Here is a 21550-nt window from a genome sequence, read left to right on the forward strand (position 1 = left end):
ACTCATACGTAAAAATATCACTTTAACATGTCGAAAAAGCCTGTGTGTGGAAGCGTGAGGTGAGAGCTGTACACATTGCAGTGAGTGGGCACTAAAAGCAACTCAGTGATGTGAAGAGTACAGCCTGAAAGAAGGACAAAGAAGTCATTGTAGCACTCAGAACAGAAAGGCACTCACCTGGTTCTGAACATCAGAGCAGGGTCCATGTTTACTGCTGCCATTCTGCCTACGTGTCTGATCTCTTTAGCAATCATCCGCAGTTTCTCAAAGTTCACCAAACCATCTACCTTCGAGTCATTTCCTAGAGTGGACAATAAAGAAAAGGCTGATATCATACATTTTTATAGTATTTTTTTCCCTTCAGGGTCAACTTAAAATGGTGAAGTTTGTGTTAAAGCAGTCATATTTTCAAAATTGACTCAAAATTTAAAGTTTTTGCAACTGTGCCTTTAAGACACAAACTTTTCATTAAATATACTGCACAAACTCTTAATATTAAACAGAAGTCCTAGTTAGAAACAAACTTAGGAAGGGTATGCAGGGGTGTAGGTGCTACACAAAGTCAGGAAAATCCATTACTGACATATAAACATGGACAGTTATGTATTAATAATTTCGGACTGGGAATGAAGCTTTGAGAAAGGTATCAAGCCATTTTATCCAAAAGAAATCAAGGAAAATGTACTTCACTAAAAAACAAACATGTATTATATACTGTATGTCATCACCTTCTTCGGTGAGGACTATCTTACCTTCATGCAGGAAGGTGAGATCCTTCTTGATTACAGGGAAAAGTGGGATGATGGGTGGCTGCAGGTTCTGGCTGTTTAGAAGATTCCGGTACTTTGCCATATTCCTGGAGGGATCAAATAAATCTTGAAGATCACTAAACAGCTTCTCATATTTACTAGGCAACTTCTCCCATGTGCCTCTCAGTCTGGACACTGGTGCCAAGTTCAGACCACTGTAAAAGACACAAAATGTCATTGCTACTTGGGAAAATATACATCATAAGTCTTCAGTTTAACACTTAATTTTAAAAAGTCTCTTAAAATAAAGACCATTTCTACCTGATGATGGCAAACATGGAGTTGAAGTTCTTGCACTCGCGGCAATGCAGTGCGATCTTAATGAAGTGCTTGATGATCTTCATGCGTTTGAGCTGGTTGGTCTCACGCACCACCTCCGTGGTCACCCAGAAGGTCTCCCGATTGATGGCCTCCTCAAAGAGCTTGAGGCTGGGGGGCCCGGTTAGACGAGTTTTCAGCTTAAAGAGGTCATCAATGTACTCGGTGGGCTCGATGGCACAGAACAGCTCAAAGGCACGCATGGACAGCTGGGTCGCCACTTCCACCGTGCTAAGCTGCAACAGGCTGATCTGACTCTCCCTTAGTAGTTCCTGGGCATCTTCATCTGAGCACAATGTCTCCGTCTCCATGTTGCTTTTCAGGTAGTACCTAAAGGTTTATCGGAAAATAAGCCAATGAGAGGAGAGGTCACCAGATGTTCTAAGTGGTTTGACACCAAAATACTTCAGAAAATTGATCAGAATGGCAACAAGGGCTCTAAGGCAACACCTTCCACTGAGCTGGATCCTGTCAGCCAGTTTGGAGAGTTGTTCAGGGAGTCGCCGCTGCTTGATGACACCCTCAGGAGTGACTGACACCTCACACAATGAATATGCTTCAGGGGCAGCGGTCAAGGCAAACTCTCGGATGGCCTGAGCTACGACCTCTTTTGCTGTGGTGTCCTTCCCAATCATGATGTATCGACTTTGCTGGTCTGCCTTGAACACTCTCAGTACCTGGTCTGACATGTCTAAAGAACAGAGGAATGGCTTAAGCCCACACACTTAACCCATTCATTAACCAACATCAAGGTGGAAAACCACTTATAATGTGTTACCCATGACCATTTTACATTACTACTGAACTTGTGTCACTTTCACACTTTGGTATGTTTGAATAAGTCAGAATCTGAACTGGAGTTTTGGACAGTCAAGAAGTGATCACATCTTGAATCTACAAACCAATAATCAGTAACTTTAAAAAAATATATATTATTAAGTTATACAATTTTCAACAAGCAAACAAATCAACCTACAATCAATCTCACACCGAAACAAAACCTCTATTGTGAAAGTGACGTGAATCAGTGAACAACAACCAATTTAAAAAAAGAATTTTGATGAAGCCCACCAAATGCACAGTTTACAGATTGAGACCTGATTGAGTACCACCAAAATTTGTTCTAGATAGATCAAAGTCAAAACGAAGCAGAGAAGTGCCCTGCAGAACATTTTGATTAAGGAAATGAAAGTAGTTGATAAACTTCTAAGAAAACAAGATCAAATACTTACTTATAGGAACTGCTTCTGAAAGAGGACATTCAGGACAGCATGAGCATCTTTTTAAATATGCATGCACTGAGATTAAACTTGTGTGAAAGGTTCTGCCATAAAGGTAAGTGCACAGCAAGACATTGCAAGAATATATTTAAACTATCCATGTAAATATCTCTATTATCTTTATTTACTGACACTTAGTCTGTTCTCTCTTAAGAAGAATGTCTAACCTAGTAGAACAAATTCCTGAATATAATGATTACTGGCTAAACCCTATCCCTAAGGGAATGGTGGAGTTGATAAGAACGCTGTTCACCCCTTAAGACCAAGCCACAACCTAACCCTAACATGAGAGTGGTTGACTAGATTGTTGTTCCAGAACCAACATGGATGCAGATGCAGTAAAATGTCGTTCTTTGCTAAACCACATTAATTGTCTTACCAGGCTGGTTGTTGAAGTCAAGTATGCGATGGTGTGATTGCAATAGGTCAGGGTTGCTCGATGAAAGGTTTCCACTGACAGGAAGAGCAGGAGGGATCTGCTTTGACTGCTTTAGCCCAACAATACTGTCATCCTGGGACTGTCCCACACCAACGTCACTGTGAACAAACCTGAAGAGTTATACACTGCAGTGGACCAAATCACCAAGAGAGCTTTCATGTATGCACCACAGCTTACTTGTAAGGTTTGGGTGGAAGAATACTGGTTAGTGTCTTGTCGAATATCTTCTTCAGCTTGTTTCTGCCACCCACGGTGTTGGCCTTGGCTTTCTTACTAGCTTTCTCAAGACCCATGACCTGCTCCACATCCACAGCCAGGTCAGGGATGGAGTAGCGGCTGGCTTTCTTAATGTCCCCGATTTTGGGGATGTGAGGTGCCCCGTTCTTCCTGTCTGGCTCCTCCTCCAGTTCTTGCTCCTGGTCCTGGTCAGGCCTGGCCAGTAGCTCCTTAAACACTAAAAGCAGGGAACACAGCACAGAGAAGATGAGTATAATAATCCCATCTGACATTATCAAGGAACAAACAGCCTTCCAAAATCAACTACAGCTACATTTACCCCTACTGCAAGACGAAAAGAAAGCTGACTGGCAATTTTAAAATGAAGCATTGGATCTAAATAACAGTCTGTGCAGCTGTAGTAATTTCAGCAAGTGTAGCTTACCTAAGAGATTGGTTTTCACAGTAATGGACAGGTGTGTGTTGTTTTTGAGAATCTCGTTGGCTTTGGATAACGGCACATTTTCAAAGTTTTGCCCATTGACCTCTAGTATCTGAAAAAAAAGATGAAAATACAAAATCTCAATCAACATTGAAGCTGGGCCAGTTGATAAATATACATAAAGCACAACGTTTTATTTCAGTATTATATACTTTGAGCACACAGTGAGCAGTTTGTGGTATTACATGTCACTTCAGAAAATTCTCTCAGTGAGGTGAGGTATGAGGAGTCAGTGTGAGTGCGATGCTTATTTTCAGCATGAAAGGACTTTGCCCTTACTGCAACATGAACTCCTTTGGCATTCATTCATTCATTGACAAAATCACACCAGTGACACAAACAAATACAGATCCATGTTCACATTAGCACCCAAGCAATATGGTTTTTATTGGCTAATTTGGTAACATTTAATAGTAAGTATATACTAATAAAGTACATACAAATCATTTGCAAACTATTATAGTTAATTCATAGTATATAAACTCTAGTTAACACATTTATATACTCTATACAAATAGAGAGTTCTTCATTTATTGTTTAATTAGTTCATAGGCAAAGACTTAGATAATGCTTTCTTAACTTATTAACCGGAAATAATTCTCACTTTAAATTAGGTCACAGAAAACTGGAAAATGTCATTAATTAATGCTTTAAACCAACCTTTACTTTACATTTTTACACGCTTTACTTTAATTGCATTAGTATTTAAGGGCCAGTTCACCTCCAGTTGCTGGTCCCCACTGACTTGCATAGTGTTTTTTCCCCCTATACTATGGAAGTCAATGGGGACCAGCAACTGGATGTGAACTACTATATTTAAATGGTTCCTAAAATTCCACAAACTGTATATTCTATCCCCATCATAGAAAACTATATAATTTTTGTGACGGGTAGGTTTAAGGATGGGGTTAGTTTAAGGGGACAGAATATACATTTCGTACAGTATAAAAACCATTACACTTATTGAGAATCCCCATAAAGTATAAAAAAAAACTATTTGTTTGTGTGTGCGTGTGTGTACTTTATGTATTTGTAAACATTTTACAACTTTTACAAAAAGCAAATAGTGGATTAAAAAATTGATATAAATTTAAAAAAATGCACTTAGGAAAGTCTAATGGAATTGACTGCTTTTCTTTGTTTTTGTACAAGCACACTTGTTGATTTTGGCAACGTTTTTTTAATTATTTTTTTATGATGATTTGGTGAGTTCCCTTACTAAAGATAACAGAAAATAAATAAATAAATAAATAAATAAATGGAAATTTCTTCACAATATTTACTCATATTAAACTTAACAACAAATAGCTTATCCATTGTCAAAGCTGTTGAATGATACAAAGGAGAACTACCACATCTGTTAATCGGCTAAGCAGACACGGTTATTGTCAATAATCTCAAAATGGCCAAGTATCAGCTGATTAGCATTCTGAACAATCACAATCCTCTTGTGGTTCGGAGGGCAAATAGATAGCAACTCATTAAACAGCTTTATGAGCCAAATACCGCAGCAAGTGAAGGGCAAAAGGAAACAGTGTGACACTATTCATCTGCAATCACATTTTCCGCTTGTGTGAAGGAGGGAAGCTGTGTGGCAGACATATTTAGACTACAGAACAAGTTAATAGGCTGAGATGTGTGTGCTTTTACGTTTGAACAATAGGAAGAATGAAAACAAAAATGAGGTTTTTGCTCTTTTTCTTTATGATTTAGGGGAGTTTGCTGTCAGTGCTGTGACGAACCGCTTTCATCGCTTGACAACAGCAATTGCAAATGCTATCACACAATGTTTCCCACTTCCAGTCACATAACTACTAATACAGCTGCTAATGCCACAACAATGCAAGTTGTGTCAATTTAACAAGTACAAATATTTCTGTAGCCTGCTTCAGATCCTGCATGTTGCTGGTGTGACATTACCTGATCTCCTCGTTTAAGGCCGGCCTCTGCAGCTTTGCTGTCTGGCTCCACGCTGTCAATGAAAATGCGAAAGCCCTTCTCTGAACCCCCCAGCAGGGTGAAAGACAGGTGTGCTTCCCTCGAGGGTTTGGTCAGGGTCACCACCCGTAGCTTAGCTTTGGCAGCACATGCTATGTTTAACAGTCTTAGGTGCCCACACATTTTCTGGTTTAACGAGAGGCAATTGCATTAGAATTTTGCAGTCGACTCAGCCACAAATCTGAAGAACACTAAAAAAATCTTAGGTTTTATTTCACACAACTGACCTCTCTCTCCAGATTGTACTCGAACTCCTCAAGAAAATGTGTCATTGCGGAGTCACCCTCAAAGTCGTTGAAATGATTGTTTACCCACAGCAAGACTACCCGTGTAACCTGATAAAATATGTCGTAAATAATCATGTATCTCATCAACCACCAACTGACTTACGTGATTGCATAAGCGTGTCTATGTACCTTGTCCCTGAGGCTGGAGTCATGAAACCACTCCAGCAGTTTCTTGCCTACCACCATGGGGCTTGGCAGGAAGGTGCGGTAGGTAAGCAGGAAGTCCTCGATGTAGGTGGGGTCCACCACCGAGTGCTCTTCTACAAGGTGCATGGTAAGACGCTCTGGAGTGCCCTATAAAAACCAAATGTGCTCTTTAAAGAATGCATATTAAATCCAACTTTGGCTTGTGACTCTGATTTGGGGTCAGCCAGAAGAACTGGTGGTCAGTTTCATTGTTGTTGGTCAAATTTCCCAAGACATTGGACTCATAAGATGTATTTGATATTCAGTCCATATATGCCTCCACTGTGCTAAGCATATTTCCACATTTAGGATCACTAAATGGCTATGTTCAATGCATCTGTTTAAATCAGAGCAAATGCCATATCAATCAAGAGTGTGAGTCAATGTATCCTAACACAGCTTTTGCAGTATGGCACATCTCATCGGATTCAGTTCAAACTGCAAACTCACAAATCAATAAAATATAATTTATTTTGGCTGAAGTGCCATAAAATAGAGGTGCAGAAAACACTGGTTTAAGTATTAAATCCTTATGTGAGCTATCATTGGACCTAATGACAGGTTTGTTGGGAAAGTTTTCCTTTTGTCACTTTATTGTAGCTACATTTCGGAACATTTCTTTACCACTGGGTGTGACAAACACAAACTTGTTTGTAGATGGGTTCTCACCTTGATGACAATGTGTCCTTTTCTGGTGCCTGTGCGGTCAAGCTCTCTGTGTTCCTTCACCATCACAATCTCACCCTCCTCTTCCACCTTCTGCATGTTTTTCTCCACTTGGTTAAGGATGCAGCAGTATTCTTGCTGTGCTATGCAAACAAACTGACAGAGAGAGAAAACGAGAGCAAAAGTGAGCTAGCAGATACATGCCGAGAGGCAAAAGTAGAATCACTTTTTAGATGAAGCAGGTTTTCAAATGATTTCCCCAAGATAATTACAGCAGTGCACTGAAACAGAGACAAGATTTCATTATTGCAAAATGTTCACTAATTACCCCTATCATTTGCATGGGCAGGACCATTTCACTTCTGCATTAAATGAGTCTATACAAACAGCTAAAATAGGTTTGACAGGGATTATTTATTATTTATTTTTTTATCAATAAAGTTCTTTATTATTTAAAGTTCTGATATTATTTGTATTACAATTAAAAATACCTTTAATGCAAAAATATTTATTTTGCTATTAAAAAAAGTAGTGTGATGTGCAGCAAAAGATAATTGAGCTTCACAAATTAGAAAGTGGCTTTAAGAAAAAAGCAGTGAAAATTCACATTTCCACCATCAGGGCAATAACTAAGAAGTTCTAATCAACAGAAAATGTTTTGAATCTGCCTGGAAGAGGACATGTGTCTATGTGTACAATAAAATATACTGCTGTATTTTTAATGTTGTGGGCCTGCCTATATTTCTGCTGAAGGCATAGCAATATTGATTCTATCAAATACAAACAGATCAATAACAAAAAAAACAACAAAAAATCAATAAGTGACTGAATTTGTTAGAAATTTTATAATGGGCCAGGTTTGGATCTTCCAACAGGACAATAATAATAATAATAATAAAATAAAATAAAATAAAAGAAATAAAACAATGAAAGGTTAGATTTATGTGAATTCTTTAAAATAAAAGATCAAAAGGATTAACAACGCAGATTTATTTTCATAGCCTCATTTGATCATATTTACCAAGGGTGCCAACAATTCTGACCATGTGTGTAAGATGGTTTTTCCAAATCATATTTTCACAGATCTGGTAATCTCAGAAAGCAATGCCACAATGCAAAAATAGGTTTCATTGTCTTCACACAATGAAACCATGCAATCAAATGCAAGTTTTTATTTTTTTTGCCAAAAAACAGAATTTACTGGATTACTGGATGGATTGTTGACTCACCTGGCAGTCATCCACCTTGGTCTTCATCACCCCTTTCATGTATTCTTTCTCCATGGTGGGGGACACACCAAAGCTGTTGCCCATGCACAGGATTTCCGTCCGGCCATCTGGGTGCGTCACCTCCACTGAGCCGTTCAGAATCACAGACCATGAGTCCAGCTACAACAAAGGTACAATGAAGAGTTAACAGTAAGACAGAGGACATATGGTTTATTTTCACTGTTTGAAAATCACTGTCATTTTGTAATATAAACCTCCATGGTGAAATGCAAAACTTGCGCACAGGGACCTAATTACTTGCTGCTGCTTTTTTTGAGTATTAATAATTGATTTTTGAGCATTGATAGTGGAGAACATGTCATCACACTAAACTGTACAAGCCTCAAGCCCTGTCCTGCTTTCAATTATATGGATGCATTAAGGGGGAAAAATGGCTCTTTTTGGCATGTCAATACTGAGATAAGGAGATAAGTGATTCCCGCTGAACCGCGAGCATCTTGTAATCTCAAGATGCTGAATGCTGGCATCCATTCATGTTTAACAGTGCAGAAGCTGAATGGCTGATTGGCTGTGACGAGAGGCAGGAGAAGGATGGCAGTATGAGTAAGCAAAGCCACAGAATCAAGATCAACATGAGACTGGAGTGAGAGCTGGTGAAAGGAGGAGGGGAATGACAACTTCAAAAAAGAGAGATGATTGGGGTTAAAGAGAACTAAAATGGGATTAGTGTAAAAAGCTAGGCTAATAGCTATTGATATAGAAAAAGTGCAGTATGCGTACTATATACAGTATACTAGGTCACACATATAGGTTAAAGGTGAAACTGAGACTTCAATAAGGCTAATGCTACTGGTTTATGTCACGGTAAGTCTGACCGACCTCTTCGCCATCATTAAGGACGACTGTGCCGGCCCGTTCCACCACAGCGAACACCATAACAGCACAAAGCTCCCTCCTGACAGACATGGTCATATTGGCAAAGGCCGGTAGCTGGTGCATGAACTCCAACAGTTGCTCTGAAGAAACAGGGTGAGAAACAAGAAGTGAAAGTCACATTTAAAACTAAGTGAGATACACAAGAGTCTTTGAAAGTCTTTCATTGATATTTTTGTTCTCTCTATCAGATGCAGTTTGTTCTTCCCACATGGAGAGCGGAAAAACCAAACTTTCCATGGCTTATAAAAATAACAGCAACCAAGCATCGAATGCATTATTAATACGAAGCTATTTCTGAGAACCGGCTAATCCTGCTATGCAATATACAGGACATATTATACATGACAAAATCCATTTCCACAGTAACAAAGTAGTTTCTTCAATTATGGACAAACGCCAGTAGGTTTTATTGAAATAAACAGATTTCGATGCTTTTTGTTATATGGAAGTAAAAAAAAAACTGTCCTAGAATCATTTAGGTTTTTGCTACCTTCCAAATGTACTTGTTTTATGCATAGATTTTATTATTTAACTATGCCAGATGTTCAATTTTCAACTTGTGGCTTCAAAATGTTTTTTCCTTTTCTCACTTTAGTTCTTTTTTTGACAATTACAGCTGTCCCTTGGTTGTTGTCCTTTAGATAAAATTCAAGATATGTAATGTGGAAAGAAAACTTTAAAATAATAATAAAGTATTTAGAATGCTGTGATATTAACCTTACAAAGCCATTTTCACCACAGGATGTTATTTAATACAAAACATCATTTGGGATGTGGCAGAAATGACACTGTGACAGAAATACGGACAGAAAAATTGACAATTCTACTGTGCTATATATGATCCTGGACCACAAAACCAGTCTTAAGTCGCTGGGGTATATTTTTTGCAATAGCCAAAAAAACATTGTATGGGTCAAAATTATCTATTTTTCATTTATGCCAAAAATCATTAGGACATTAAGTAAAGATCATGTTCCATGAAAATAGTTTGTAAATACATCAAAACTTAATTTTTGATTAGTAATATGCTTTGCTAAGAATTCATTTGGACAACTTTAAATCTCAGTATTTAGATTTTTTTTACACCCTCAAATTCCAGAGTTTAAAATAGTTGTATCTCAGCCAAATATTGTCCTATCCTAACAAACATACATCAATGGAAAGCTTATTTATTCAGATTTCAGATGTTGTATAAACCTCAATTTCGATGTTTTGTGGTCCAGGGTCACATATGTATATATACTGTTGGACAACGGCAGCAGAAAGTGTTTTCACACCATTTTTATTCAAACCCACAGGAACAAAGGAGCTCATATAGAAACACTCATTTCCATATTTGCTTCTTTTTGACTGCTTAGCCTACAAGTGTGCATGCCATTCCGCTGCATAGAACATGGTACATTTAACATCTTGTGTCCATTTATTGTGATATAATCATTATTTTACAATCAATATGAATTACTAGAACTGGCCATCAAGATAATAGTTTTTCTATAGCAAGTTAATAGTTTTTTCTATCCATATCAGTCAGGCCAACCAAATCAAGTATATGGCTTTAGCTAGTGTGACAGGGCTGCCAGGGCTGCCCAAAGGCTGGAGTGGCTCAGTTGACATTGAGGAGAGTGAAGAAAAGAGATTCTGGATTTTGTTTGCTGCCCATGGCCTGTCTGGGTACTCGATGACCTGTGCTTGGCATGGCACCACTAAAGCATATCTGTGGATGTGGCTAAGCCAATCAAATTTTAATGTGCTCCGAGAGGCTCGGCTGAGAGGGTGACCTAGAAAAAAACAACACGTCTCCCCATCTCACTCTCTCCTTTTGTAGTCTCCCCGACCTTTTGTTGCCTTCTTTTCCTGGCAAATTATTTCATTGCTTTCTAGAATCCCCTCTTTCTTCCTCGAGCTAATTCTGAGGTTTGAATCCTTGCATTCTAGCATGATGGTTTAAGCAAATCACTCACCTATGTCATCATCCGTTCGGTCTATGGGGTCTTTCTCCAGGCAGTCTCGGACGATGTCTCGACTCATGAGGGGATCAGAGGCACGTTCGATGTCTTCCTCATCGTCATCCTCCTCGGAGTCAACGGCCGTCTCGGGCAGGCCACTGAGGTCCATGTCGCCAGGCTCACTCTCTGTGGCCTGTGTTTCAGAAATCTTTTCTTCAGTCAATCATAGTAAGATATTTTGGACATTTTTTGCTTAGATTTTGCATCACTGTGGCACTTCTTCTAAATTAATATCCTGAATCCTGGAGCTGATCACAGACCTAACATCTAACATATTTCAGAAGCAAAGTTTAAGCACAGACTCAAAAAAAGACAAATTGATCAAAACTAGGATTCAAGGCTAAAGAATTCCAATATATTCAGAATTAATATATTCAGAATTAAAAAGAAAAAGGAAGCAGAGCACATGACTGCATGTAGTCCTATATCACAACAATTCAAAGCAAGCAACAAACAAACCAAACAAACAAGCACAGGCAACAACAAAAACATATTCCGGGTAAAAAGTTAGATGGGAAAACACAACCCAGGACCCACCCAGCACTGCGGCATGGTCCAACCTGACTAAAATAAACAAAAGACAGACCCATCCCTTTGTGAACACTACAATCTTCTGTCGCAACCAACCCTGATTCGCTCTCACCTGGCTGAAGAGCCCCATCGATACTCTATTCCTCCCTGAAACTGCCCACAGAGTCGCCTTGACCAAATGCTTGCAGAAGCCGGGTCCCAGCATCACCTTTAGAGCTCTGGCTTCCAGCCACTTTAAATTTTTTAAGCCCCTCGATCTGGGCTCACACAAACGCATGTCATTTTGACTTAAATGACCAGTATTACTCATCAAATATTCTGACAGTGCTGAAAGCAGCCACTCAGAGGGCGCACTGGGCGGGGAGATGTGAGGCTGGGCTCTTTTTTTAGGGTGGGGACAGGGGAGTGGGGGAGGATGGTGGTGGCAGCTGGCAAAATGCACTAATATAAAAACAAGAGAGACATCTTTCACATAAGCATCCCTCTTAAAAAGGTCTAAACTACTTGTGGGAATAGATCACCTAAAATAGACTCACCCTCGTCATTCTAAACCAGTCTGACTTTCTTTTTCTCCCAGAAAACAAATGGAGAAATTAGAAATCTATTCGTTGCAACAGTGAATGGGGATTGAAGCTTTTTGGATTTTTAATCAAAAACAGCACAGAAATATCATAATAGTTTCAAAATGTTTATATTTTTCCCCACTTTTTGGTCTGTGTTTAAAACAAAGCTATCATATGATTTAAGTGTATATTTTCATTGAAACACTTGGCATCTTTTCATAAAAGAAGTCATTTACTATTACATTTACTATACTACAAACTATTTTGTCTTAAACATCTCTTTATGATTTGACTCACAAAACTAGTTTAAATAATTAAATAATTGGACTGAACTGGTTCAACAAGCTGAATTCAATGACACAATGATGAAATCAATGAACAGCTCTCTAAAGGTGATTATCAACTTAAACTCAAGAAAATAACCAGCACACCGATTTCATTTTCTTTTCAATTTAAGAAAGTCATACAGGTTTGGAACGACCAGTAAATGAAGACAGATTCTATTGTGGATGAACTTTTCCTTTAAGGTCCTCAATCCTGCTGAAACCTCCATGAGCTCTCAGATGCTCGATAACCCTGTGGCACACATTTGTCCCAGAAATCAGACTGGAGTTAAAACATGAACACAGATCTATGAGCAACATTTACCAACTACAAGGACAGGCAGTCTCAAATGCTGCATCCCTCAAATTGCAGGAAACACCAGTATTCCCAGCTTTCAACTATGAACTAAATATGCATTCCCAAAGCAGTAAGTCACTGGTGCATGACGACTGAAATCTATGTGCTTAAATAACAGCAATCTTGTTGAGGAAAGGTATCAATGACTGTTGATTAATGTGATTTTAAGATCTTAAAATCAATACACTAAGCAGTCACCCATTAGCTGAACCTTTAGGGATTTACAATAAATCACACTTTCATCCAGACACCATTATGTTGATGACTCGCTTCAGATCATTACGTCTCTGGCAGATATAGGCTTGAAGAAACCAAACATATCACACTCAAGTCGCATCTTGATAAACCACTTACACCACATTGGAATTGTTCAAAAAGTTTCATTGCTGTACTTCAAGAATCAAACAGCACCAATGATGCAGGCGTCAGGCTGGCTTCCCTTATGAAATCCATTTAAGAGCTAATCATTGTAGACAAACATAGTTACATTAATGTAACATTAATACACTGTAGCTGATGAAGGGACTGATTTATCTTTCAAACTGCCATGTCTGATGTAATCTATAGCACTGTTTGGGCAGCTAAGATGAGCATGAGGGGAACATTAAATTTTTAGCAGGTCTATTCTTGGATCAATGCTTTCAAGCCTCCCTGAAGAACCTGCATCATTATTCATTCAAATGTTAAAAAAAAAAGTATATGTAAGGGCTGGTAATTTAATGCGTTAATTAATTGCGGTGAAAAATAATGCGTTAAAATTATTAACGCATTTAATGCACTTGCCCCACCCCAGACCTATGTGGGTGATATGACTTTAAATACAGTTTATTGATGACAAATATGAGGCAGGGCAACAACTCACTGTGTGATGGAACCTATGAAACATAGTTAGAATGTCCCTAAAATTCAAGATATGGGGCCAAAATGCCCCGTTTGAGTTTTTGTCTTATATTTACATCATATAGCTAAGCAATATTACACAAGAAATAGGCTAAGTGCAATAACACACCTGTGCAAATGTGATACTGATCTCATACAACAGTTCAGTAAGTAAGAAGTTAATATTGTGTTATTTTAGACACAATTTTATCTGTTTTGCTCAATGTTGCCAACGAAAATATAAAGACAAAGCAGACAAACAAAGCATCACCGAGCAACACACAGCAGCATTTAATTTCTTAATGCACGTTTTGAATGAATTGGGTGAACCATTTGGCGTGCTGAACCACTGGCCATAGGCATGTTGGATTTGAAGCGCCGCTATGTGTATGACATCAAAGTACCACGAGAGCGATTCAAAAACATGCAGAGGCATCTCTAATCACTCTTGCGGTACTTCGATGTCAAACACACCAATCAATCTGATGGTGATGGTCCACTTCAAGTCGAACAAGTCTAATGATTCAATGGACCATTCACAAAGAAACATTTACTTCATTCCTGAATGAATCAGCATTTTTGGTTTTATAAATTGGCAATATGATAAAAGACACTAATGTTCAATCAATTATAAACTGTGTTAACAACAGTAATTAGAATGAACAATTCTTACATTAAGTAAGATACTTACATACAGCAGTTAATTAGCTTAACTGTAGGCAGACACATGAATAAAATATTGTGCAGCTTCAACAGCTTCGAACACATGCAATAAACTGAATTATGTCCCATACACCTTTGCACACGGCCTGCTGCAAAAACTCTTTAATCCACAAACATGTCACAGAGGGAAAACAGCCAGGCAAATACCAATCCAAACACTATTAATATGATTTATAGAAGCAAACATACACATTTTGTTGACGGGCACAGATATATAAAGTAAATGGGGTCCTTCTGCTTTAATCTCTTAAGGCTCATTGGCTCAGGTTTAGTTATAGTGGCAAATCTTTAGTGATAGAAGCTTGTATACTGATGAAATATGTACCTTCAATGCATTGTACGAAGATTTGGATAAAAGCATCTGCCAAATGAGTACAATGTAAATAAAAGAAATGAATAAATATGGTAGAAATTTGCATGCACATTAAAGAAATGGCTCACCCAAAAATCTAAATTAGGTGTTGTTCCATATATGTAAATTTGTTTAAAATAAATATATACTTTTATTCAACAAGGGCACATTAATCAAAAGTGACAGTAAAGACATTTATAATATTTATTTTATTTCAAATAAATGCTTTCGAACTTTCTATTCAAAGAATCCTGAAAAGCCTGTTTTTAGAATAGCTAATAAAAAGAAATGTTTCTTGAGCACCAAAACCAGCCAATCAGAATGATTTCTGAAGTATCCTGTGACACTGAAGACTGGAGTAAGGGTGCTGAAAATTCAGCTTTGCCATCATTGTAATAAATTACATTTTACCAAATGAGAACATATTAATATCAATTATTTTAAATGTCTATTAAATGTTTAATTTTTACTATGATTTATTTAATTGTATTTTTACTCCATATTAGATCAAATAAATGCAGTCTTGGTAAAATAAGAGACCTCTTTCAAAAAAATTACTAACCTCAGTCTTTTGATCAGTATGTGTGTGTGTCATTTCAGATCATAAAGTATATGTCACATTGTGATGGCACTGCCACAAAGCTGCTACTCCTACGTTACCCAAAGGCTAGGTGTTGTTACCTGGTAAATGTCCGACAGGCTGCTGCTCCCAGAATCACTGGTGATGCTACATCCTGAGTGGCTGGAGGAAACGTGTGTCACCTGGGGGTGAATCCCGTCTGCCAGGTGTAATCTGCTGAAGTCTGCCGGCAGCTGCATATGGAGACAAACAAACATTTGACCATAACGATCCATATACAATCTGCAATGCAGCAAATAGCAGTGACAGCCAACTAGTAGCATATCTGTTAATTATTCAACATTTTTGTCACAGATTGCAGTTTAAGTTAGTCTTTTCTGCGGTCCATTACGCTATCATTTATTCATCACACCTGATGTTTCTGATCCTCTCAAGGATTTTCTGGCAAAAACAAGCCTCATAGACATTCAGTGTTTTATTAGAGCTAAAACAGGACCATACAATATCTTAAACAGGGGCAATTTTCCTCTCCACGCCATTCACAGTTGACAAAATGTCAGTCAGGTCAGTCACATTTAATGCAGGGTTTCCCTATTTTCATTCAACAGAATAGCACAGCTAATAGCTCTAATTGCTAATGCTAATGGGTATCGACAAGCTGTTTCTCACACAAGCCATTATATGACCTCAAAAGACTTGGAATATATAAGCCATACAAACAAATAAAGACTCAAATTTTCCACAGTCTTTTTTAGAATACATTTTTTTTTTCACAAGCCTGCTATTAAGCCTGCTTATACATTGATTCCCAGAAGCTAAATCTGGACTGAAGCTATAGATAAATTTAATTTCTAATTATATTTCCAATGCAATAGAGCCTTGGCACTGTAGTACTATCTTGGCTTACAGCAAGAACAAGGCTGGTTAATATCTACACACAAAAAAAAGAATCATTAGGAAAACAAATAGCTCATAATTAATGAAAGAAAGACACTGTATAATCGAAGGCTACACAATATTGCATGTGGCATGTTTATTTCCTCTGGTTCAGTGTGAGCAAGCAGCTCTTTAGTGGCGTTGCTCTGTACATATTTGAAGGGGTGCGGCTGCAAGAGCAAAGCATGTGTGTGAGGGGCTTGTACAAGAGGAAAGGCACTGACAACAGCACAGAGATAAGGAGCTAAGAACCAATTTCAGCTAATATTAGAGTGCACACAGCCCACACGCACACACACACACGGCCACATTGTGATAAAGCTCATTCAATCGGCTTCCAATTGTGTCTGCTTGTGTGCTCGTGGCTGTATGTGTGTTCACGAGTGAAATTGCTTTTTTTGGGGGGCTATTGGATGTCTTCAGCCAGCTGTGGCTGAGTATAGCTTTCATACAAAAATGCATCTGACCTAATTTCCACTCCCATAATCATAAACATGCCGGAAATACAGCCAATTCTCTCAGGAGACGGAGAGCTTGAACAGAGAGAAAACAACCTTATAGATGGAATAGGAGCAGATAAGGAAAACTATATATTTGCAAGACACTATCTGCCCCAATACTGGTGCAGTAACAGGGATGCCTGCTGTTTGGTGTGCTGTGAGGCTAAAGGTGTGTTAACACACTAATGTGTTGATGAATATTCCTCCTCACATACACAAATTAATTACATTAATCTATCGCCATGGCAGCTCATCCATATTAATTAGGGCTATTTACACCTGAAAGCAGAGAGAAAACATAAGAGGAAGGAAGAAAGAATAGAATAGAATAGAATAGAATAGAATAGAATAGAATAGAATAGAATAGAATAGAATAGAATGTACTAGTAAAAACTATAAGTATGTGACCCATACTCAGAATTTGTGCTCTGCATTTAACCCATCCGAAGTGCACACACACAGAGCAGTGAACACACACAGACACTGTGAACACACACCCGGAGCAGTGGGCAGCCATTTATGCTGCGGCGCCCGGGGAGCAGTTGGGGGTTCGATGCCTTGCTCAAGGGCACCTAAGTCGTGGTATTGAAGGTGGAGAGAGAACTGTACATGCACTCCCCCCACCCACAATTCCTGCCGGCCAGGGACTCGAACTCACAACCTTTCGATTGGGAGTCCAACTCTCTAACCATTAGGCCACGACTTCCCTTAATTTATATGGGATAAATGAAAGAGAACTAAAAAAGACAGAATGAAGGAGGACAAATGAAGAAATATACAACACAAATGAACAAATAACAGATTGAAAGACTTAAAGCCAGAATAAATGAAAATAAAAATTAGACAAGTAAATACAGAACTGCATGACAGACCGAGAGATAGAATGAATAACAGAACAAACAAACAACAGAAATGACACTAAACACTAAAACTAAAAACACTAAACACTAAAAAAAGACCATCTAAAAAAGAAAGCACAGAATGATCCAAATAAAGAGAACAGAGCAAGAAAAGATTAATAATGGAACAACCTAACAAAAGTGAAAAAAGAATAAAGAAAAACAAAAGAACAAACAAAGAGATCAAATGAATGAAAAACATAAACAAATGCAAGAGTACAAAAAACTAATTAAAGAGAATGCAAGAAAGAGCAAACAAAACAAAAAAACTGGAGGAAAAACAAAAAGCAAAGACAGAACAAAAGGGAGAACAAATGAAAGACAGAACCGAAGTTAGAAAAAAGAAAATCGTACTTAATTGTGGTTCTGGAAGCACCAGAACAGACTCAGAGTGATGTGGTTCAGTATACACTATCAGGTCAGCAGGTGCATTCAGCACAGTGATAGCAGCAAAGCGCCTCACTCCTCCCTCCACATCCCTTCGCTTGTGTTCCTCAAGGCTATTCCCTGGAAAGTCCTGGATGGCCACAGAACTGTCAGCTATGATACACACATCAGCTCTCCTCTCGCTTCCACTGCAGGAAAGGAGCCATCAAAACCTCCACCACGCCAGTAAATTCACTTCTCACAAGTGTAGATGTGCTTTCCTTCCTGCTGTCATAGAAACAAGCAGTAGGGATGTTCATTTGAACTGGTTGACTGCTAGCTGACCGTTAATAAATTTGACCTATTAATACAATCAGTTAAATGGTTTAAAAGGTAATGTATTTATTTTCAGTAATTTATCAAAATATTTAAAAAGGTTTGCTGCATTGTTAAAATAGGCTATGAAGAGAGAGAAAAAACATAGCGTAATAAGTCACATTTTATTATTTCATTCAGAAATAGACCTAATGCCGACAAGCCAAAACAAATTAATTTAGGCTAAAACGAAAATGAAACCAACGTTGGGTCTCTCATTTGACACAAAATCAAATGTTTCTGTATTCGCGATGTATTTGAATGCCAAATTATTATTTATTATAGCCCACTTTACTCGCGTTCCAATATCCATGTAAAACAAAATGTTTTGCATAACATCATGGCGGTACAGTGATAACACTTAACGGCACAGATTTTATTACATATTTAAACTGAGCAGTGTGGGGTTTTTTTTCCAATATGTTTGAATGACTGTATTTTATTATGATAATGAACAGGATGCATTGTCAATGTAGCAAAGCTTAACTTTGTGCGCGTATGTGAGTTTTTTCCTTCTAACAGTGGAAGCAACTTCACCTTTTAGTCATAAAGATAATCGGAATTAACTGTTTACCTTTATTTGTGTACATTCACAATAAAAACAAATATTTGTGCATAAAATAAGCCTAAAGAAAAATAGGATACTGCGTTCTGCCATCTGTTTCCTTTCGCGTAGCAAAAAATAAAAAATAAATGAACCGAAACTGAATGTTTTTCATTCATTTTCATTATTTATTATTCAAGTAAAGATATATTGGTCCCACTTCATATTAGGTGGCCTTAACTACTATGTACTTACATAAACAAATAAGTACAATGTACTTATTGTGTTCATATTGTATTGTAAAACACTTTTGCTGCTATTGAGGTGGGATAGGGGTAAAGTTAGGGAGAGTGTTGGGGGTATGGGTAAGTTTAAGGGTGGGTTAAGGTGTAAAGTATGGGTCAACAGTGTAATTATAAATGTAATTACAGAAATTAAATACAGATGTAATTACATGTAGTTTTTATTAAATATAAGTACAATGTAAAAACATGTATGTACATAATAAGTACATTGTACTAAATTATTAATTAAAATGTAAGTACATAGTAGTTAAGGCCACTTAATATAAAGTGGGTCCGAAATATTTATTGTATATGTCTATTTATTCGCTATATATAGCCTCCACTTCTCCGCTCGCAGATGCGCTGCAGGTGCATGTTGTGATATGAAGACCATGTGAATCCTCATGTTATGTTGTTTGTTGCATTTTGTCCATGTAAAATTAATCCCCGGGAAACAAATATTAGTATTTTTAACGTGTCACAAACACTTATCTTTTTACATTTAATTCAATTCTAATTTAAAATAATCTTGTCGGTTAACGGTTAATAATCTGTTAACAAGCGTCGGTTGTCAGTTAGGAAAAATAACCAAAATAAATATCCCTAACGAGCAGGGAACAATGAAGCAGTTACCAGCTTACACTGAGGGGAGAAGCAACTGAGCGATGCCATCTTCAAGCGGTCTTTTTGTTTGTGAATGAGGGTGATTTGCGCGTGATGCTTCCCACAGGAGTTTCAACTGCACAGTGTATTTTAACATCATCTTCATTACGACGATGAGCTTTCTACAGAAATATATGTACATTGTTTAAGAACAGACAAATGTATTTTTGTTTGAAGTGGAAAGTCACTGATATTTTTAAATGGTCTTTAGGTGCATCTTAGAAGGACGGTGATAAGGCTTGAGAAACATGAAAGAACACCTTTGTTTTAGGCCCATCACCTAACTCTCTGAGCTGCAAAAAATCTGCAGAATGAATTTAAACATGGAAAAATGTTAAACTGCGCTAAGAGTATAATTAAATTAGCCAAAACAGTTAACAGGGGAAAAGAGGAACTTGGTGCAACAACAACAGCTGTTCCAATTCTGCAGAAATCTCCTGATTTGGCCCTGTGGGTCGGCTTATGAATGAAGAAGAGAATAAAAGATTACAAAGTGTTTCAAGTCCTAAAAATTACACAAATTGTCCATGATGTTTAATTTATCTTCCTAACACTTTGTATGATCTTCTTATAAAATACTTCAGTTTCATAAATCGCATGGCTACAGGCAACACACAAATATTATCTCCTTCCAAAGATTCAACCCGCTAATATACACGGTTCATTTTATGAGGCACTTCACTGGCAAGAAACGGAACTGAAGACTAATGAAGTTTATTCTCTAAGGTGGGGGTGGTTAAAGCAGTATAAAAATATATATATATTTGACCCATATATTTGTAAATATGAGTTTGCGGGCTGAATGGAATGTAATGAGGCTGTGTACTGCAAAATAATGGCAAGACAACACATCTTTTCATTCAGTTATCCTCACATCAAATGAACCGGTTCATCTAATGAATCATTCAAAATGACTCACAAACTCAGAAGGTACTGGTTTTGCTGATGAATCTTATGAATCCTTCCCTGCACAAACTTATGACTCAACATCGCTTACTGAACTGTAGGTTATCAGTACTTTAAGTTTCATTAATATCCATGACTGTCAAAAAAAAATTATAATAATAATAATAAAGTAATTGATATAATTTTACAGTAGTTTTTTTATTATTTATATATCACGCCGCCCCATTCAAAAACAACAAAATCACCATGCATTAATTTGGAGGGCTGATTTTACATACACGGGGATAAAAGAAAAAAAAAAAAAAAAATAGTCCAGCCAAGGATTAATGATAGCATAAACTCCTCAGGGTAAAATTAAATTAAAACTCAAATGTTAAAAAATGACCAAAACTGATCCATTTATCAGCAACAGCCCAGTCCGTTTTGACTCTACATACATCTTTGGTATGCAAAGACATCATTTGGACAAAATGTTGGTAGCGTCAGCAGTCGATATACATGTGTCAATAGCAATTTCCTGCCTGCCTCCCATGCCCACCCAGGGGTCCGCTTCTGTCCTTTAAGTGCCCTTTTCATGTCACTGCTGCACATAATAAAGACTAAACTCTCCTACCACACAATTTAGGTCAGGCCTCTGTCAATTAACCCAAGAGGCTTTTAGTCAAACAGCGCACAGGTCACAGAGAGCACGCTAAACTCGCAGGGGTCCCAAATATCACTCTTGTGATGCCTCTGGGGGAGTTTGTGAATAAATGAATGGGTTTAAGGCAACATTAAACTTTCACACTTATCTGTACGAATGCAAGTCCAAAAAAGATACCGCAGTCTTAATGACCTACATAACCAGACAAGAGTGCAACAAAAATAGCTTTTTAAAAAAGTAGGAAATCTTATTT

The 21550-nt window shown here is 37.7% G+C and overlaps 1 protein-coding gene across 9 annotated transcripts in view; it reads right to left on the reverse strand.

Moving 5' to 3' along the window:
* LOC132113795 (rap guanine nucleotide exchange factor 2-like) overlaps window positions 1-21550 on the reverse strand; it is a 104881-nt gene that overhangs the window by 9797 nt on the left and 73534 nt on the right. For 7 of the 9 annotated variants that reach the window (XM_059521799.1, XM_059521800.1, XM_059521803.1 and 4 more), the window contains 16 exons: window positions 15283-15414; window positions 10828-11005; window positions 8810-8946; window positions 7931-8089; window positions 6705-6857; window positions 5979-6143; window positions 5790-5897; window positions 5485-5688; window positions 3508-3616; window positions 3024-3300; window positions 2787-2944; window positions 2360-2374; window positions 1578-1818; window positions 1071-1457; window positions 753-964; window positions 178-301 (listed from right to left, as the gene is read on the reverse strand). In XM_059521799.1, coding sequence (XP_059377782.1) covers window positions 178-301; window positions 753-964; window positions 1071-1457; window positions 1578-1818; window positions 2360-2374; window positions 2787-2944; window positions 3024-3300; window positions 3508-3616; window positions 5485-5688; window positions 5790-5897; window positions 5979-6143; window positions 6705-6857; window positions 7931-8089; window positions 8810-8946; window positions 10828-11005; window positions 15283-15414 — 2759 coding nt within the window. The remainder of the gene's footprint in view (window positions 1-177; window positions 302-752; window positions 965-1070; window positions 1458-1577; window positions 1819-2359; window positions 2375-2786; window positions 2945-3023; window positions 3301-3507; window positions 3617-5484; window positions 5689-5789; window positions 5898-5978; window positions 6144-6704; window positions 6858-7930; window positions 8090-8809; window positions 8947-10827; window positions 11006-15282; window positions 15415-21550) is intronic. The other 2 variants (XM_059521801.1, XM_059521798.1) reach the window with 1 other exon arrangement.

This window comes from Carassius carassius, chromosome 33 (assembly GCF_963082965.1).
Source record: "Carassius carassius chromosome 33, fCarCar2.1, whole genome shotgun sequence".
NCBI classification, from domain to species: Eukaryota; Metazoa; Chordata; class Actinopteri; order Cypriniformes; family Cyprinidae; genus Carassius; species Carassius carassius.